The sequence below is a fragment of the Plectropomus leopardus genome, chromosome 6 (assembly GCF_008729295.1).
Source record: "Plectropomus leopardus isolate mb chromosome 6, YSFRI_Pleo_2.0, whole genome shotgun sequence".
Taxonomy (NCBI): Eukaryota; Metazoa; Chordata; class Actinopteri; order Perciformes; family Serranidae; genus Plectropomus; species Plectropomus leopardus.
The window spans coordinates 5,110,334-5,127,408 of NC_056468.1; the positions used below are offsets into that span (position 1 = coordinate 5,110,334).

The 17,075-nt window shown below is 38.4% G+C and overlaps 1 protein-coding gene across 1 annotated transcript in view; it reads left to right on the plus strand.

Moving 5' to 3' along the window:
• loxl2b (lysyl oxidase-like 2b) overlaps positions 1–17,075 on the plus strand; it is a 55,684-nt gene that overhangs the window by 5,431 nt on the left and 33,178 nt on the right. The window contains exons 3-4 of the mRNA XM_042488476.1: positions 2,789–3,148; positions 4,037–4,212. Of these exons, the coding sequence (XP_042344410.1) occupies positions 2,800–3,148; positions 4,037–4,212 (525 nt within the window). The 5' untranslated portion in view covers positions 2,789–2,799. The remainder of the gene's footprint in view (positions 1–2,788; positions 3,149–4,036; positions 4,213–17,075) is intronic.

Sequence of the window (17,075 nt, forward strand, 5' to 3'; positions counted from 1 at the left end):
TTGGTGTAGCCATATATCTGTTTTCCTGTGGGAGTCTGATGTTACATCACTGTGCAGGTGTCTGATTCAGAGTTGAGTCCAGCTGTTCTCCGAACTGGACATTGTGAACTTGAAGAGAACTGTTAATCATCTCCGGACACAAATAATCGAATAAATATGTAACTGTTTCACATAAATTAATAATCAGCTACTTAAAATGATATACTGATATATCACAACAATGATTAAAGCCATAGCAAGTTATGAAAATGTGTCCATTTGCAGTTTCAAAGACCTGCAAGGCTGTCCGGCTCCCTTGCGAAAACTCAAACGTGCAGTTTCCTAAAAATGTATTAAAAAACATGTTTGATAAATGTCTCTAATTGACTTAAAAAAGATGTGACCAGAAATATTCTGTCTCAAAACTAAAAACAGTTTTTGCAAACAACCATAAAGTTGCCTCCAGGTGTCAGTGAAAGAGTCTGTGAACATGTATTGACATATCATCAACTTATTTGCATAAACGTGGAAACAGTTAAATGGATTTTTACACAAAAACAAAGCAACATTAGCATTTATTTAGTGTTGTCCTATATTTTCTCTCTCTTTAGCTTTGTCGTGATCTCTGCTAACTAGGGCAAATTTCAGGCTGTGGAGCTTCTGTTCATCAACTAGTTGCTAACTTTGTCCTGTTTGGTTCGGGAAGCATACAGTGGGCTTAAAAGCAGCTGTCTGATGCTGCTGGAAATGATGTTGAAGAGGGCAGAAAGAGGGAACCAAAACACTAAATTAGTGGGCTCTTCAACCAAAACAATGAGCTGAAAGACGCTAAAACATTAAGTGGAACTGCAGAGTCTGGTAATAATTCTCTGGGAGTTTGTCACTATGAGTGCCTACTTTAATATTACACATAGTTATTTGATTTGTTGTTTTTATGGAAATAGTGATTAGTACAGCTTTAAAGGGATACTGCTGGGGGGGGGTCAAAAACAAAATTTATTTTAGCGACCTAAAAAAGCTCCACCTTAAAAATCTATCAGTTGAAGTGTACACTCTGTTAAGAATAATATTACTTCTTTACTGTGCGTCAGCCAGCAATTTCAGATGGAGAAATTAAGCCATTATATCGCTCTTGTTAAAGCCAGACTCCATTAAAAAAAGTTTAACATTGCTGTGCACACTAGCAGCTGGTCTTCAGCTGCCTTTATCATTTAGTTTGTGGTTTTTTACGGCTTGGGCGTTTTAAATGTTTAGTTTTCAATCATTAAAGTCACACAATAACACAGACTAACTAACAGATTAAAGCTGCAGTAGACCAGCAGACCAGCAGTGAGCTTAAAATGACTGTTTTTGTCCATGGTGTGTGGTGGCTTTGACGAGAGTATAGAAGGGGACCTGACTCTCCACTGGAGCATGCTTTCTGCAGCAAAGTTAGGTGGTGAAAATATTCTCAAAAAAGTGTACACCTAAACAGATTGTGATTTCTTTTTTTAGGTGGCTAAAATACATTTTGTTGCCGGCCCCCATCCACAGCAATACATTGCTTAGCTTCCGTGTCAGACTCCTGCCTGCTTCTCTAAACTTTGGGTGTTTCGACTGACATCTACTGTATGTAATACACTCACTATGGATAAGTGCCTCATACAACCCCAATTCAGAAGGTCTGAACTATCCCTTTAATATTCTAAGTGGATCAACATCACTGATTGTGAGCTTTTTAAAGGGATACGCGAGCAATTAAGACCTGCACATTCATTAATTTTGGGACTCATTAGAGACAGATTAAAAAACAGAATGGTCAAAATCAATGCAGTAGAGATACAGCAATTGACTGTGTTTTTTGTTCCACACTTCCTGCCTGGTAAATGACTGACATAGATCCAACATTTACTTACAGTGACTATAGGACTGAGGGAACAGTCATTATGTGTAATCTCATTCACTTTTCCTGTAGAAATTAATGGATTGGGAATGCTGTTAGTCTCCTATAGGGGTGGGCCAGTGATGAAACCCACGTGTCACAGTGGTTTATCAATGATCTCTGTGACCACTCTCAAACCGCATGTTCCCAATTTGTAACACAGGCTTTGTAGTCTCCAAATCCAAATTGAGATTACCCTGATGGTATTATTTGGGATTTTCAGACTGTAAAATTAACGTTCCCTTCTATACCTGTTCTTGTATGTTATTCCTCTCTTATTAACACACTGTAAAATCTGAAAAGTTGATCTTACTTAAAATAATCTTGATTGAACTGATTGCCTCATAAAAGAAAGTAAATATAATTATAAATCTTAATTTATGTTTACTTAACATGTGAGTGTTAAATTTACTTAAAATTTAGTTATATTTACTTAACTTTGTTAAGTTGTTGTGACAAGTGGAATGGCCTTGTTCTTTCTAAGTGTTAGCAACTTCAGTAAATCAAGTTAGTCTGTTTTAACTTGATCATCACAAAGAGGATTTTGCCAATGATGAGGTTGGAACTGCAGATTTTGTATTGTTAACATGTTTAAGAAAATGCAAATATCAATAACTATTATGCAACCGGCAGAATACAGATATATTGCTCAGTATGCTTAATTAATGCAAAATTAATTACATATAACTTAATTTTAAGTAGACTTAGCAATTATATATAAAAAATTATTAAATTAAGATTAATAGTTATATTTACTTACTTTTTTTTCAGAGTAATAGGTTCCCTACATTTTTTTTTAAGTAAAATCAACTTGTCAGATTTTATAGTGCATCAAGTACCATTATAAAGAACTATCTGAATTTAAACAAATGTTTTCTCTATTTTCAGTTCCATACAAGATGCGGCCCACCCAGCATTTGCCCTGCTGCACTGTCATTCTGTTAGTGCTTTTAGAGCTGGCCCTCGCCCAGTACGAACATCTTGGCTACCCACCAGGCTACCCCGAGCCGGAGCAGGAGCAGTACACCGCCCCGCAGCTGTCACCAGACACACCCAGGATTCAGCTCCGACTGGCGGGAGATAAGAGGAAACACAACGAGGGGCGCGTGGAAGTTTTCTACAACAACGAATGGGGCACCGTCTGTGATGACGACTTTAATATCCACGCTGCTCAGGTGGTGTGCAGGGAGCTGGGCTACCTGGAAGCCATCTCGTGGTCACCATCGTCGAAATATGGGAAAGGACAAGGTAAGTAAAGCAATGCTGCATAAGTTAGGGGTCGACAGATTATCGGCCTGGCTGATTAACAGGGCCAATATTTGGCATTTTGCTGATTATCTTCATCTGTGTTTTATTTTAATGATCGCCGATCGCCTACAAAAAAAAAGGTGCTGAGAGCTTGCTGTATATGTTATTGAACATTTTAGTTTTAATTATACAGTTGGTAAAGGCATTTTAATATAGTTTTGTGTTAGAGTTTGTTATATTCCCAATTCTAAATATTGACAAAAAGATTTTCTTTTTTTTTAAGATTTTTTTTGGCAGTTTTGCCTTTATTAGAAAGGACAGGAGATTACTAGCTTGAGAGGGGGAGAGCGAAGGGATGACATGCAGCAAAGGGCTGCAAGCTGGAATCAAACCCACGGCTGCTGCAGCAAGGACACTGCCCACATATATGGGGCGCCTGCTTTATCCACTGAGTCACCCAACACCCCAAGATTTTCATTTTTATTGTGAATGCACATCAGTTGCATATATCATTCATCTGTCTCATTAACTACTAATAATCTCTATCGGTATAGGCCCTTTTAAACCAATATCAGTCTACCCATAGCATCAGTGTTTTCATCTTGTCAGGGTGGAAACACATTTATTTTGGGCACTTTAACAGATATTACACAGTAAATGTGGATAGTATTTCAATTTTTAATGTAAGGCCAACAATGCATGACCTTTTTAAATGTATGACTTATTTGGACTATTATTCATTGGATACAGATTCATTATATATGCATCACAATTTTTAGAGAAGTCATTTTAGCCTTCAGAAGAAATCTGTTTCTCCTTTGTTTCCACTACTAAAGGGAAAATTCCTCCTCATAGAGGCACTGATGAATATCTCTTTTGTCTCTTCAGGACCCATCTGGTTCGACAATCTTCACTGCACTGGCAAAGAAAAGACCTTGGCCCTGTGTCCTTCCAATGGAATCGGTGTTTCAGACTGCAAACACAGTGAAGATGTAGGCGTAGTGTGCAGTGACAAGAGGATCCCAGGATTTAAGTTCATCAACACCCTGCCCAACCATGTGGAGGTAAACGAGCAGAAATCCCACACACTCTATTAAACACGTTTTTGGCTAAAGGCTTTGTAGACCTTTTTTTGACTTGAGCTGTTTTTTTCTTTGACATCTTTTTTACTGTCTGGCCAAAGGACATTTGTTTGCTGACACCTTGTGAGCTTGCATGCTGACAGCTGGGTTTTATGATCTGTTTTGCTTCTAGTATTTTGTTGTATAAACACCTTAAATCTTAAAAACTCTGTTCAGATGTCGAGTAGGTAACATTACTGCCTTCATCTATCTGTTAAAGTAATGGGGTGTTGTCGTTCAGACATTGGTGTCTGTAACTGTGCATTAATCTTAGTTATGGCACATGACAGGGCCGTTATGGAAAGAGTCACAATGCTGGGACTATATTTGGCACCTGGTGTGCAGGAGGGAGCAGTGGCACAGCTGGAGAGCAGTGGAATCACTGCTATTCATCAAGAAAGTTTTCTCTCACAAGCTGTTATCTGTGATGGATTTTAGAACTTATTTTGCTGTTGAAGCCTTCATTAATAAGCAATGTGAGGACAAGAAACTGCACCGATTGCAATTTCCTTGTCCGATTTCAATTTTTAAAAAGTCTGGTGCTGTAGTCACAAACATTCTGAGAACACTCTCAGTAGGAGTGATTTAGGGAAATTCTCAGAGCAACTCTGAACAAGGGAGGGACAGAAACTTTGAACTTAGTGAGGAGGTGTGGTTGACCCCGTTGACACATGACACATTTTTTTAACAGGTGTGATCGGTTGTCACAGTCATGCTCTGTTGTGAGCTTGTAATCGATAACGTAAATACGCCGATTTACTTAACGTGTGTCGACCTGTCGCAAGGAGGATATAAGGTTCGTTTCACAAACCGTGCGGCTTCAGGTCATGAGAGTGTGAGCAGCGCTGAGCGCGTGGTTTGTTATTTCGGCGCCCATGATATCAAATAAGAGCGTGCACACTGCTCCCCTGAGCAGCGCCTGTCAGGCGTGTCTGAGCTGTGTGTCAGCTGCAGCACGTGTAGAGAAACAGAAGCTTGCCGTTTTTTTATGCATGATGCACGTTTGTCAGCAGAAATAGACAGTGAAATTATATTTTAATTATTATATTGACTCTATGCCACTTTTTCTCTGTCACCGAGTTGAGGAGAGTGCAAAGATGTCTATTTTACTACAACTTCCATGCTTCCCTTTCAAAACAAAAACCCTCTGACAGTGTCTCTGTGGACAGAATCCCATCAGTTGCTGATACAATGCATTTTATTCTGAAACATTTACAGGACGGGGTAGTCAGCTGTGCAGGAGTTTGCACAGTTTGATAAATAAGTGGAATGTTTTGCTTATAAATATGAAAATACAGCACTCATATCAGCAGGCAGCAATGCAGAAGCCACGCTGCAAAAACAAGCTAATTTTACTGTAAGATGTTTGGTTGGTCTGCTGTAACAAAGAGTAACTGTTTTGTTAAGTGAATGTGAATGAAAGTATGTGAATTTTACATTGTTTTATTTATTTTGCTGTTGGATTGCTAAATGTAAATGCACTACATTCCTTTTACTTGAGTGGAGCAAGCTCTTGCATTAATTTTATTTTGGAGAGACTTTATATCAGACTGTAAAACACAGATTACCAGGTAAGACTGGGCTATTTTTTGTTGGGGAACAATGCCCTGCAGTGTATACTCTGCAATGATTGAAGATGATTGAATAAAATATTAAAATGTAAATGACAAGTTTTAAGATGTTATTTTCAGTAAATGTGTTGTTATATTAATCGAGTAATAAATAAATAATAGCTAGATCAATGAAAAAAAAAGATAGATAAATCCCTTAATTGAAAAAATAATCGATAGATTAATCACTAAAAAAATAATCGTTAGGTGCAGCCCTAATTGTAACTTTTCTTAAAGTCACTGAAAAGCTGAAATAGTAAAACTCCATGTTATGAAAGATGAATGTCTCTTTAGGCATCCACAAAAATCTCAGTGAAAATAGATGTTCATAAGTATTAGAAAACCTAGCTCAAAAACAACTGATTTGTCTTCCCAAATCATTTCTCAGAATTGTGGGGCTGAGATCACATCATGTTAGATGGACTGCTCCTTTCAATCTAGTAATGTTACCATTTCATTGTCTTTTTAATCTTAGTGATTATCTTGCATTTGGTTAGAAAGCTAACTTACAAACCATATAGACCACCAAAATCTGTGTTTTTATTTAACTACACTTCCTGGAATATGGTGCTACCTGTTCTAGTGTTTTCCAATCACTCAGCTATATGAAATGGTTAGCATACGCCATTAGTCTTCTGTTTATCTTTACAACTTAGCTAAAACTATAGAGTGCTGCAGGAATGAGACCTAAAACCCAGAAATGAGTCAGCAGTTTAGCACTTCCTTTTCCCTCGTCTCTCAATCAGTAGGTTTTTGGTTAGATACCTGAAAAAAAAAGGTCTGTGTTTAACAGTGAATTTTGCCGATTTTATGCATTAAAAAAAGTGTCAAAATGAGATGACAGAAAGTTAATACACCGAACATTTGCTTTACAGCCTTATTGTGAAAGGGATGTTAAGTAATGCGACCAGCCTAACATTAACTTTTTACCTCTGGCTATTTGATTTAGGCTTCAAAAATCCTAAAAGTAGTAGGCAACTGCTATTACGTTTGAGGGAAATTTATTATGTTTGTGGGATTATTACATTAAAACTGAATATTTGTATTACATTTGTGATTTATCACATTTGTGGGCTGTAATTACATCTGCGGGTGTTACACCCCACTTGGCGTGTGACATGAACCATCATGTGGGGTGTTCATGTATATTTGAACGGCAGAGGATCGGCTATAACCGACAGTGATAACTGATAACTGAGACTGCCAGTCATCAGTCATGGAAGATCAAGCTGAAAATCATCTGATTCTGATCACTGATTTATGCATCTAATGCTTTCTCCTCTCTCATTTTCTCATTCGTAATGTTTGTGAGAATTGTGTCTGTAACAGACAGATTAAAAAAGAATGGGCAAAATTATTTTAAAAAAGTAGCTTTGACTGAGATATCCTGATTTCAAGTCCCCGGTATAGATCTAGTTGTGAACTGCATCCTACATTTCCCATGATACAGCTAACTAGTGGCTTCTTTTCAAACCTCTCTTGCATGGATAAAGCCCACATCTCTCTAATTCTGACATCTCTAGAGTTTTTCTTTCAGACTTGACAAAGCTCTTCCAGAGTCCCAGAAAACACAATCTAATCCTTTTCACAGGGTTAGCAGTACTGCTAATGTCCCTTTGAATAATAAATCTTCTCTGCATTTGGCTGGAAGCAGCTCTGTACACTTGAAGTCAATAACCCGTACTGCCTCTGTGTTAATAACTGTCCTGTCTCAATAGCCTGCAGTGAAAGCGTGTCAGCGAAAGTGAAGTTAAACTGGTAATTGTTAGGTGTTGCACTCATAACTGTCAGAGCTGTCTGTCCGGCCCCTGCTCCGCTGAGCATCGCTTGCTGGGCCGGCCAGTAAGCTTTAGCCTAATTGCCACCAAAAGCAGAATGTTATCTTTCTGCTCACTGTGCAGGCCTCATGAATCCACATTCCAATGTTATGAGCAAACCAAAGCTAACACTCTGCCTCTCTGTCTGACCCACTCCTCTGCCTCTTTGGAGAGTTTAGAAACTAATATAGCATTTTCCATAATGCCCCTCAGAACATGTGGACAACTCAGCAGAGCTTTTCTTCTCTTTTCCAAAAGCAACTGTCAGGATTTAGGCGTTGTAATGGTTGGCTTAAATTGAAGAATGATTCATCGAGTCCCTACGCTGTCAAATACACTCCCTCTGATTTAAGAGTTTGTTTAACAGGTTATAACGATATTTCCATAATAACAATGGATCAAATAACAATGAGAAGACAGTGGAAGAGATCAGGTACTGATGAACCTACAGCAGTGTTTCTCAACAAGGAGACCGGAAACCCCCAGAGATCCCTGAGAGAGTTCCAGGGAGTCCCCCAGGAAAACAGGGGAATAGTTTATTTTCACTATTTAAATGATGACAGAAGTGAGCCCAAAAGTGATTTTTCTGATCTTAGGTTTCGCTTCCGTCACGGTTCAACTGTAGTTGACCACTATAAAATTCTGGTCTTAATCATTTATAACAACAAAAATCTTTTCAGATGGAGATTCCTGTTGCAGAATCCTATCAAATGGGGTCCATGACCTAATGTGTATCAATTTAGGGGTCCTTGACAATGATCACCTGAATCTGCAGCTCCTCTCAGCTTTGTTGAGCTGTCCAGTCCACAAACCTCCTGCATACAGCGTAGTGGAGCATTTTGCAGTCAACTGTTTGCTTACATATGTACTATATCAACTTAAAAAGGGATAATATGCAACTGTGTTGTTTACAACTTGCCACAATATCGCATTCATCTTGGGTGTTATTTATTTGTTAGCAGCTAGGCTAATTTATGCAAAGGGAATGTCCTTGGCTTATGCTACTAATTTTAGCATGTTTTATTTTCTGGGGAAAAGTATCTAGTAAAAGTATATTGTTTTGTCAATTAACTTTGTGAGTTAAAATGGAGCCAAATATTGTACTTTTTGTTTTAATGTCACTGTTAAACAGAAGCTTAACAGTGTAGAAATCTTAACACCAACTAGAATTTTAAATGTGTAATTGAAGAGCGAGGCAGACTCACCAACCAAATTAGCGTGTGCACACAGGGCTTTTTAGACTTGATTAAACCCACTAAATATGAGCGATTGGCTGTATTCCCACTGCCACTGAACTCACCGCTGGAGAGCGAGTCGGCCTTTCTGTTAGCTTGTGTGTTGTCTTGTTTGGTGTGTCCATGCGACGTCATGGAGAGGCAGGAGAGCAGGTAAACAATAGACGGCAGCAGAATCAGAGGTCTTTGAAAACTTTTCAGTGGTTTTATCTCTTACTTATTAAGTTCACCTTTCAAACTGCTCGGGAAGAGACAGACAGTAATTAGTGACGGCGCGTTATGCATCTCGCCAGTTAAGGAGCTGAAATTACCGCGTTTAACCGCCTGTTATGTTCCCATCAATGCTGATCAGAGCCGGAGGCGATAAAAACCCATATCTACTGCAGAGTCATTTGACACAGGTGTGAATGCTGATCATACGTGATTCCCATTGCATTAAAAAGCCAGATGTTAGCAGAGGTCAGCAGGTTTTTTGTGCCGTGGGAATGAGGCTTCAAAGACTCTTGTGTGTCATTGCTAGCAGCCTACAGCGATCTAGTTAGCTTACTTCTTTCTAACTTTTTAAAGCTGCATTGTGGTAGCAGAAACATCTAGCTGACTTCCTGTACAGAGGTTTACACATGGTGTACAGACAAATGGGAAAGATTATGATTCTCCAGCAAGCACGGTTGGAGAGGTCTAGACGTCTGGAGTCAAGCGGGGATGATAGCTGAAAAAAAAAAAATCAGATTCAGCTTTTCCGTTGAATGAAAGAGGTCACGTGGGCTCTGAGCTTGTATTGTAAAACACAGCCAGGCCTGTTCTTATCATCTGGAAGTGGAAATGTGGTGATTCACCCAGAACTCGGGTGTGCAATGGCAGCCATGACGACATGCTACGGGGGGTTTTGTGGTATGGGATGATTAGTACTTTGAGAGTGCTGAGGAGACTGCATGCAGAGGCACGGCTGCCTTCTCAGGTGATGGAAACCTCAATGCAACGGCTAGCCAGTCCACCACAGAGGAAATACCCAGATAGTGAGCTAAGAGGAAAACGTGAACCCTTGCATGCACGTGTTGTTGACCTTTGACATCTGTGCCCAGATTCCTCTCTGTGACTGCTTTGTCCTCTCACATTGTTGAAATGAGTGTTGCATTTTGAGAGTTGCCAGTTTTCTATATAAATGGGCTTGTAAACTTGTAGAAAACAAACATCTCATTCCACGAATTTGTTCTTTTGTGGTCAGCGGAGTTCATCGGCTTCCAGTGTATATTCAACCTTGTGTCTCAGTCAGCTGCACACTAAACAACACAGGTGACACCCAGTGTTCAGTGCTGAGTTTATTTATGTATTCCTGTCATGCTTTAGGGAAGTCTGCTGCCTCGCCTCAACATTTTAGTTTATACAGAGACGGCTACAGAGAATTACTGAGGTCTGACCTGCGATCATGTGCATGCATTACATTCCATTTTCAACCAATTTCAACATGAAGAAATTCCAGGCCTTATGAAATGTGATGTTTGGCAGTGCCCGCTTCCACGCTGGGCCCACAGGCCACCTCATTTATCCAAATTATATGAACAGTGTTGCAGTCAGATTTCTCAGCCTGATTTATTCAAGTCAACAGTCATAGAGGGGACAAAAACAGCAGTTAGAAACATCTGAGGAGCAGCTTGTGAAAGAGGAATATTCTTAGTTATTTGACTCTATGGAGAAATGTCAACTGATGTGGAGACTGGCAGCACAATGGAGCATTATAGAAATGTCTGTCAGCAGTGAAGAAAAGCTGGAGAGATGTAATTAGGGCTGAAGATTGTAATTGTTATAGCCAAACGTCCTCAATTATAAGTCATTAAAAGCTTTTGAAAATGGGTTATAATGGTTATGTTCACATTACAAGCAAATGTGGACAAAATGTGATTTTTTTTCTTTTGCTCTTATGTATCACAGATCAGATTTTTTCCCCCAAAGGTTTTGGAGAAATTGTACCTTTTGTTACACCCTCCACATCCTGGCAACCACCCCTTCTGATTATCTTCTGCACCCACACATCTATGGCCATAGAACTTCCAACAATAGGTGTTAATAGAGCAAGTGGACCAGAAGTCCATTTGTATGACAGCCCATTTTCCCCAAAACACACACCCATTGCTCTTAAAATCTCAGAAAATACACTATGCACTCTCCCAAACAGAAGCACGTGGCCAATAATTATACAGAACAATGTTATTGGACCTCCCTACTATAGAGAACCCCAGCAATGAGTCCTAAAACCCAGAAATCTCTTAGCATTTTAGCACTTCCAGTTCCCTTGTCTCAAAGTCGGTGGTTTTTTGAAGGTGTTTTTGGTTAACTGTCTGAAAATAAGGCCTGTGTTTGACACAATCTGAAGAGACTTTTATGTTTGGTTCTACAACATAAAATTTGTCTGTAAATACCTCACTCAGATTATCTTGCTAAACAAAACATGTAAGTATCATAGATGTTTGTTTATTTTCTGCAATGATCCAAAATCCAATGGAAAAATCCCAGAGGCTTTTTTTTAGGATGGAAACCAGGGTGATTTGCTATAAAAAGGTTCCCTTCCTGAGGCACAATTCAGGTTTTTCATATTCATCCAACCAAAAGAAATTGGCATCAATTGATGACATTTTAGTAAAAAATATATTTCTCAAGTCTTCAAAAACAGAACAACAAAACAAAAAAGGAACCTCATTCTCAGTATAACATAGGTCACAAAACAAACAGTCTGTCCTCTTCTGGAGTGTCATTAAATCTGCCAGTCTCCAGAGCTGAAGGTAACCTTCCTGAACGTAACTGTGCACACAGGGATCTTTGTCCTTTGTTTAAGTCATACTTCACATAGGGTTCCACACTGTAACTATCCTTTATAAGACAATATGTTGGTAGTGTTGGCTTGTACCATATATCAATAGACTATTTTTATTCATATATGAGAAACATCATGCTCCTCATCTCCTGAATATCACAGAGTAATCTGTTCTGGAAAGTATATGACAAGCTGTTAAAAAAAAAAAAAAAAGTATATACATGAATGGAACCTCCACCCCTACACTTCTTAAACAAAACACCCCTCGTCATCTTGAATTAATGAAAAACCTTCAGTGAAAGCTAGCACAACATGTAATCTTAGCTCATGGTGAAAAATGTAGATAGTAGGAGAAAAGATCTTTGTGATAACAAATGCCAAGACATCCCACGATGCCTTGCTCACTTTACCTCTGATAATCTTTTGTACTGACAAATAATCTTTGGGTGTCATACCAGAACAGGTAGAGATGAAATCTTGCTATAGTGATTAATAGAACCAAAGCTCTCTTCTTTTTTTCATTTTCGTTACCTTCATTCATCTTTTACTGCAGTTTTCCTCCCAGTCTCCCTCCTTCCTCTTTCTCTGCTGCAATCCCCCTCTTAAGTAGATTACAAGCAGCCATGAAGTCACCCCAAGCAGAGTTTACAACTCTCATTTTCTTCTCTTTAGTCATTTTTTCCCTCTGAGGGCTTAAGGTCAAATTTCCCACTCTCTCCTCGCTGTAAACCATGTCACGGTACAGCACAATAAATTGCCTTGTCAGCTCCTCAGCATGTTCACACTGAGCGCGGAGAGATACATGACTGCCCTTTGTGTCAAAGTCTTAAAATGGTTTTAACTATTTAATTATTTTCCACATAGCTGTTAGATGTTTCTGCAGCTTTGTTAAAGCTTTCTCCCAGAGGCATTACATTCCCACAGTGCAACGCAGGCGGATGTTTAGTCCCTCGAGACTCTAAAATTAAGTGCTCCCTCTGACATCAGTGTGAGTGGAGGATCTCACTCGGGGTAGAGCTTGCTCTAACAGACAATATGTTTTTTTAGTGTATGTGTGTGTGTGTGTGTGTGTGTTCGTGTGTTAACTCTTTGAAAACTTGGTTAGACATCAGTTTTCTTGTACTGCTTTTAGATGCAAGCTATTGAACCCTTTGAAACTTGAGTAAACTGGTTTGATTTCTTCAAAAACATAGGGAAAATATCATGACCAACTTGGCAAGGAATGTAACTGAAAATTAGTTTAAAAAAGAGGGTGACAATTATTTTTAAAAAAATATCAAATGACTATGAAAAAATGACCGGAAAATGGTTTTATAATCATATAATTATGTGTGTAAAATTATGTTGAACTTTTTTGGGGGCTGATTTTCTTTTTCTTTTTTGTTTTTGTTTTTCACTTTTCCTTTTTTGCTTAATTTAAGGTAGTTCTTTACTAATTTTTTGTTTTTGGGCAGTGTTTTGTTAAGTTGCTCACTGCCTTCTTTCCGTGTTTTTAAAAGAAATTGGTTAAAGTAAGAAATGTCCAATCTGTTACTTAATAGTGACAAACGTATCAGGAAGTAAGCCTTTGATTACCCTTTTTATTGAGACTTTTGGTGTTTTTCAAGTCATGTGCAGAGCACATTTGTCACGTTTGATTGGTTGTGTCGTTGAAGAAGAATGCGATATTGTCATTGTTTGCTAGTTCGTTCTTTGGCTCTTCCCCACAGCTGTTCTCCTTTTCTCTGTCACAATGTGGAACATGTGTCCCATGTGCTGACAGAAAAATACATTTGTTATACGACCAATGTGTACAGTTTACACAAAGCATCAAAGTTTATTCTTGTTTCCCAACTCAAGGTTCACTTACTAGTACTTTATGGAGCTTTCAACTGTGCTACATGATATTCATCATTGAATGGAGTTGTCTTGGAGATTGATCTGTTTACATGTGAGCGCAGTAACTGCAAATGTCTAGCCCATGTTGACTTAAAGATTACGCATCAAAGTTGATTCCTGACCATCGAAATAGGATTTTGTCAAAACTTAAGGTCCCCTCACAAGCCTTTTTGTGAAGCTTTCAAACATATCACATGGTCATCATGAAGACAGGACAAACTGGAGAATAGAGCAAACTTAATCAACTGTCATGTGATATTGTTATAAGCTCTGGCAAAAATCTAGTAAGTGGAGCTTGGGTGATATTTTTTGGTCAGTTGATCCACCACTTTGGTCCAAACTGAAATATTTTAACAACTTTTGAATGAATTGCATTGTTTTTTTTGTACAGTAATTCATGTTACCCAGCAGATGAATCTTAATGACTTTCACTTACAGCACACTGACATTTGTAATTTTGACAGTAATGCTTTGCCAATTCCTTGATAGATTGCCATAACATTTGGAACAGACATTCACGCCCCCTCAGGAAGAATTGTAATAAGTTATGTGATCCCTATTAGGTTCAAATTTTCAATTTGTCTGGTACTTTGGTCAATAACTTTAGCCTGCAAAACCACTAATAGGCAAATGTTAGCATGCTAACAAGTTAAAACTAAGTTGGTGAACATGGTAAACCTACCTGAAAATGTTGGTATGGTCTTTTTGAGCAATAGACTATAAAAAAAGTGCATGTAGCCACTTTTTCTACTGTTGTTTTGAAGCCTCAAGTTTGGCATTTTAGCTGTAGCTATCTTGTTTTTTTTTTTGGAGCCAGAGTTAATGATATGGAACCAGCGATGGAACTGTAAATGAGCAAGGAAGGGATCTGACTGAGAACCGCGGTCAGTTAGCGCCTTTTAGCACACCGCCCCCCAAGTGAGAGGTGGGGTTGCCCCCTGCTGGCCTACTGCAGGTAGTGCAGGTTTAGGTCATTGGCCTGGATATAACCCCTTGGTGCACACCTGTTAGCTTGCTGATGTTAGCATTTAGCCCAAAGTACTGTTGTGGCCAAGTTCAGCCTCATGTAGCCACTGCCATGTTTGTAGCTGTGTTGAGTTTTTGGAAAGTACACCTTACTGGATATGTCTAAAAAAAGTGATGCAGGCTATTTACCAAACTGATATTTCTCAGCACTATATAATGTGATCCATGGTATGTGTGTTTGCAGTTGTCAGCCATTACTTTTGAGAGGTCAAATACAGCCACAGTAGTACATTTCAAACAAGTGCTTTTTGTTTATGCTGGCGTAGGGCTAATGGAACTCTGGTTTTATACCTCATTTCCAACTGTGTGCACAAGATTTTGTGTTCTGGCTCCGTCTGGATCAACAGGAAGCCTTCCACATATGGCTTAACTAATCCACTCCACCATATCTATAGATACAGTACAGAGGAGCAAATGAGAAAAACGCAGCAAGAGTGTCTCTTCATTTCTTAAAATCAGTCTAAATTAATGTTGTTTATTCAGTAGGTTTGTCATACTCTAAACTTTGTCAGCTCTAATAATGATTTACTTTGCTGTCAACAGTTAAGAATGTAAAGAACTTTTATTTTGGAATAAGAAGAGAGTCAAATAGTCCCAGCAGCCAGGTCCTTGTACCCTGAAATCACTCCCAAGTGTGACTTTATTTTCCACGTTTTTATGTTACTTCAGCTTTAATGCCACATAAAAGCACTTAATTTCCATTCAATCATTGTCTTTGTAATTTACACTCCAGTTCGGGGTTTGTCACGCCTTTGTGAAACATCTGCTTCCAGTTTGTTAACAAAAGCTCTTTTAATAGATTGTTAAGGAGGAACTGCACACTGCGACACAGCGCATTCTGTAAACACTATCTCTGCAAACATACAATCTTCAACTTGCGTTGCAGCTGGTGAAATAATGAGTTCTCAAGAAAGACTGGGTATTAATTATACATGTAGAGGGGGAGTTGTTGACAATACATGAACCTGAAGATGTCTGCAGCCCGTAAGAATTCTCAGAAAAAAGCATGCAACTGAATACTAAACTGCATGTGAACCCAGAGTTGTGGTATTTTTCTGTGGATATGAGGTGATTTCTGCTGGCAAAGAGACTTGTTGAAGACCTCTATTGGAACCATATGTTCTAAAGTTCCTTGCACTTTATTTTTTTCTGGTAGATGCAGTCTTAACTCCACTGTGGACTTTGAAGGAGTTGTGTTCTTCGTAACTAAAAACCAATCATATTCTGAGTTCCCTCTTTTTCTAATAGTCACAGATGACCATTGGCAGTACAACTGAAATAGTTAAGTGAGTATTTGTATGCTCTATGTTGTTTATATACCAGTGGACTAGTTTGAAGTGAGAGAGAAATGACTGGGATCTATTATTGTTGATGGGCCTTTTGTATTTGGCCATCAGTCCTCTTCAGAGACGTCCTCTCTTCCAGGATAGCAGGAGGCAACCTGCCATTTAGTGTTGCCATTTTGAACCTTTTGGAGAACAACACTGTGAGAACAATGGAAACAGCACACACTTTGTCATGCAAACTGAGAGAAGACATAAATAGTGGTTTAAAAGAACAGACTCTGATGAATATTCTTCTGATTAACTCCTTAGAACCTGAGAAAATTGGCTTAATTTCATTTAAAAACATAGGAAGAAGGCCATTAGCAACTGAATGAAAAATGGCCCAAAAATTGGCAAGATATTAGTAAGAAGTTACAAGGAAATTACCTGAAAATAAGAAAAAATGGAAAGGAAACAAGAAAATGACCTCAAGAAAGTGCTAAAAAATGTAATTGTTATTATTTTCTGTCACATAATTTTGAATAGATAATTAAGATAATTATAAATATAGTTTGGACATTGTCCCCTAATTTTTTATCATAAAATCAGCTGGATGTAATTTTTAGGTCATTTCCTCATCACTTTTGCATTTTATTTTATTTTTTACAATCAGTGGGACAAGGCAAGTTGCTGATTATAATGTTTTTTAAAGAAATCTAAGCAATTTTCTCTGGTTTTACAGGATTAAATATTATGAAAGGCGTCTGAACACAGCACGTGAAAACTGATGTCAAGTCAGGTGTTAAAGGGTTAAAGTGTCAAAAAAACATCTGCATTAAGTCTAGGACAATAAGATTCTTTCCATCTGACAATACTAAAAGTAGATATTTTCCTGTTTCACTTAGTACTAAAGAGTTGCTCTCTGAAACACAGATTGCTGAAACAATGATGAAGTTGTGCTGTTGGGAAGGCCTAGCTTCATGGCTAATGTGGAGAAGATGACTGATAACTATTATGCTTTGCCTAACTACCTTTAAAGTGAGGAATAGATATTTTTTTTTTTTTTTTTTTACAAATGAGTGAAATTGCTCTTCTCTCTAAGTGAAAAGTTGAATCCTAAAGCAAAACTATGTGCACTACATTGGTTAGGCGTGCATGGGAGAGCT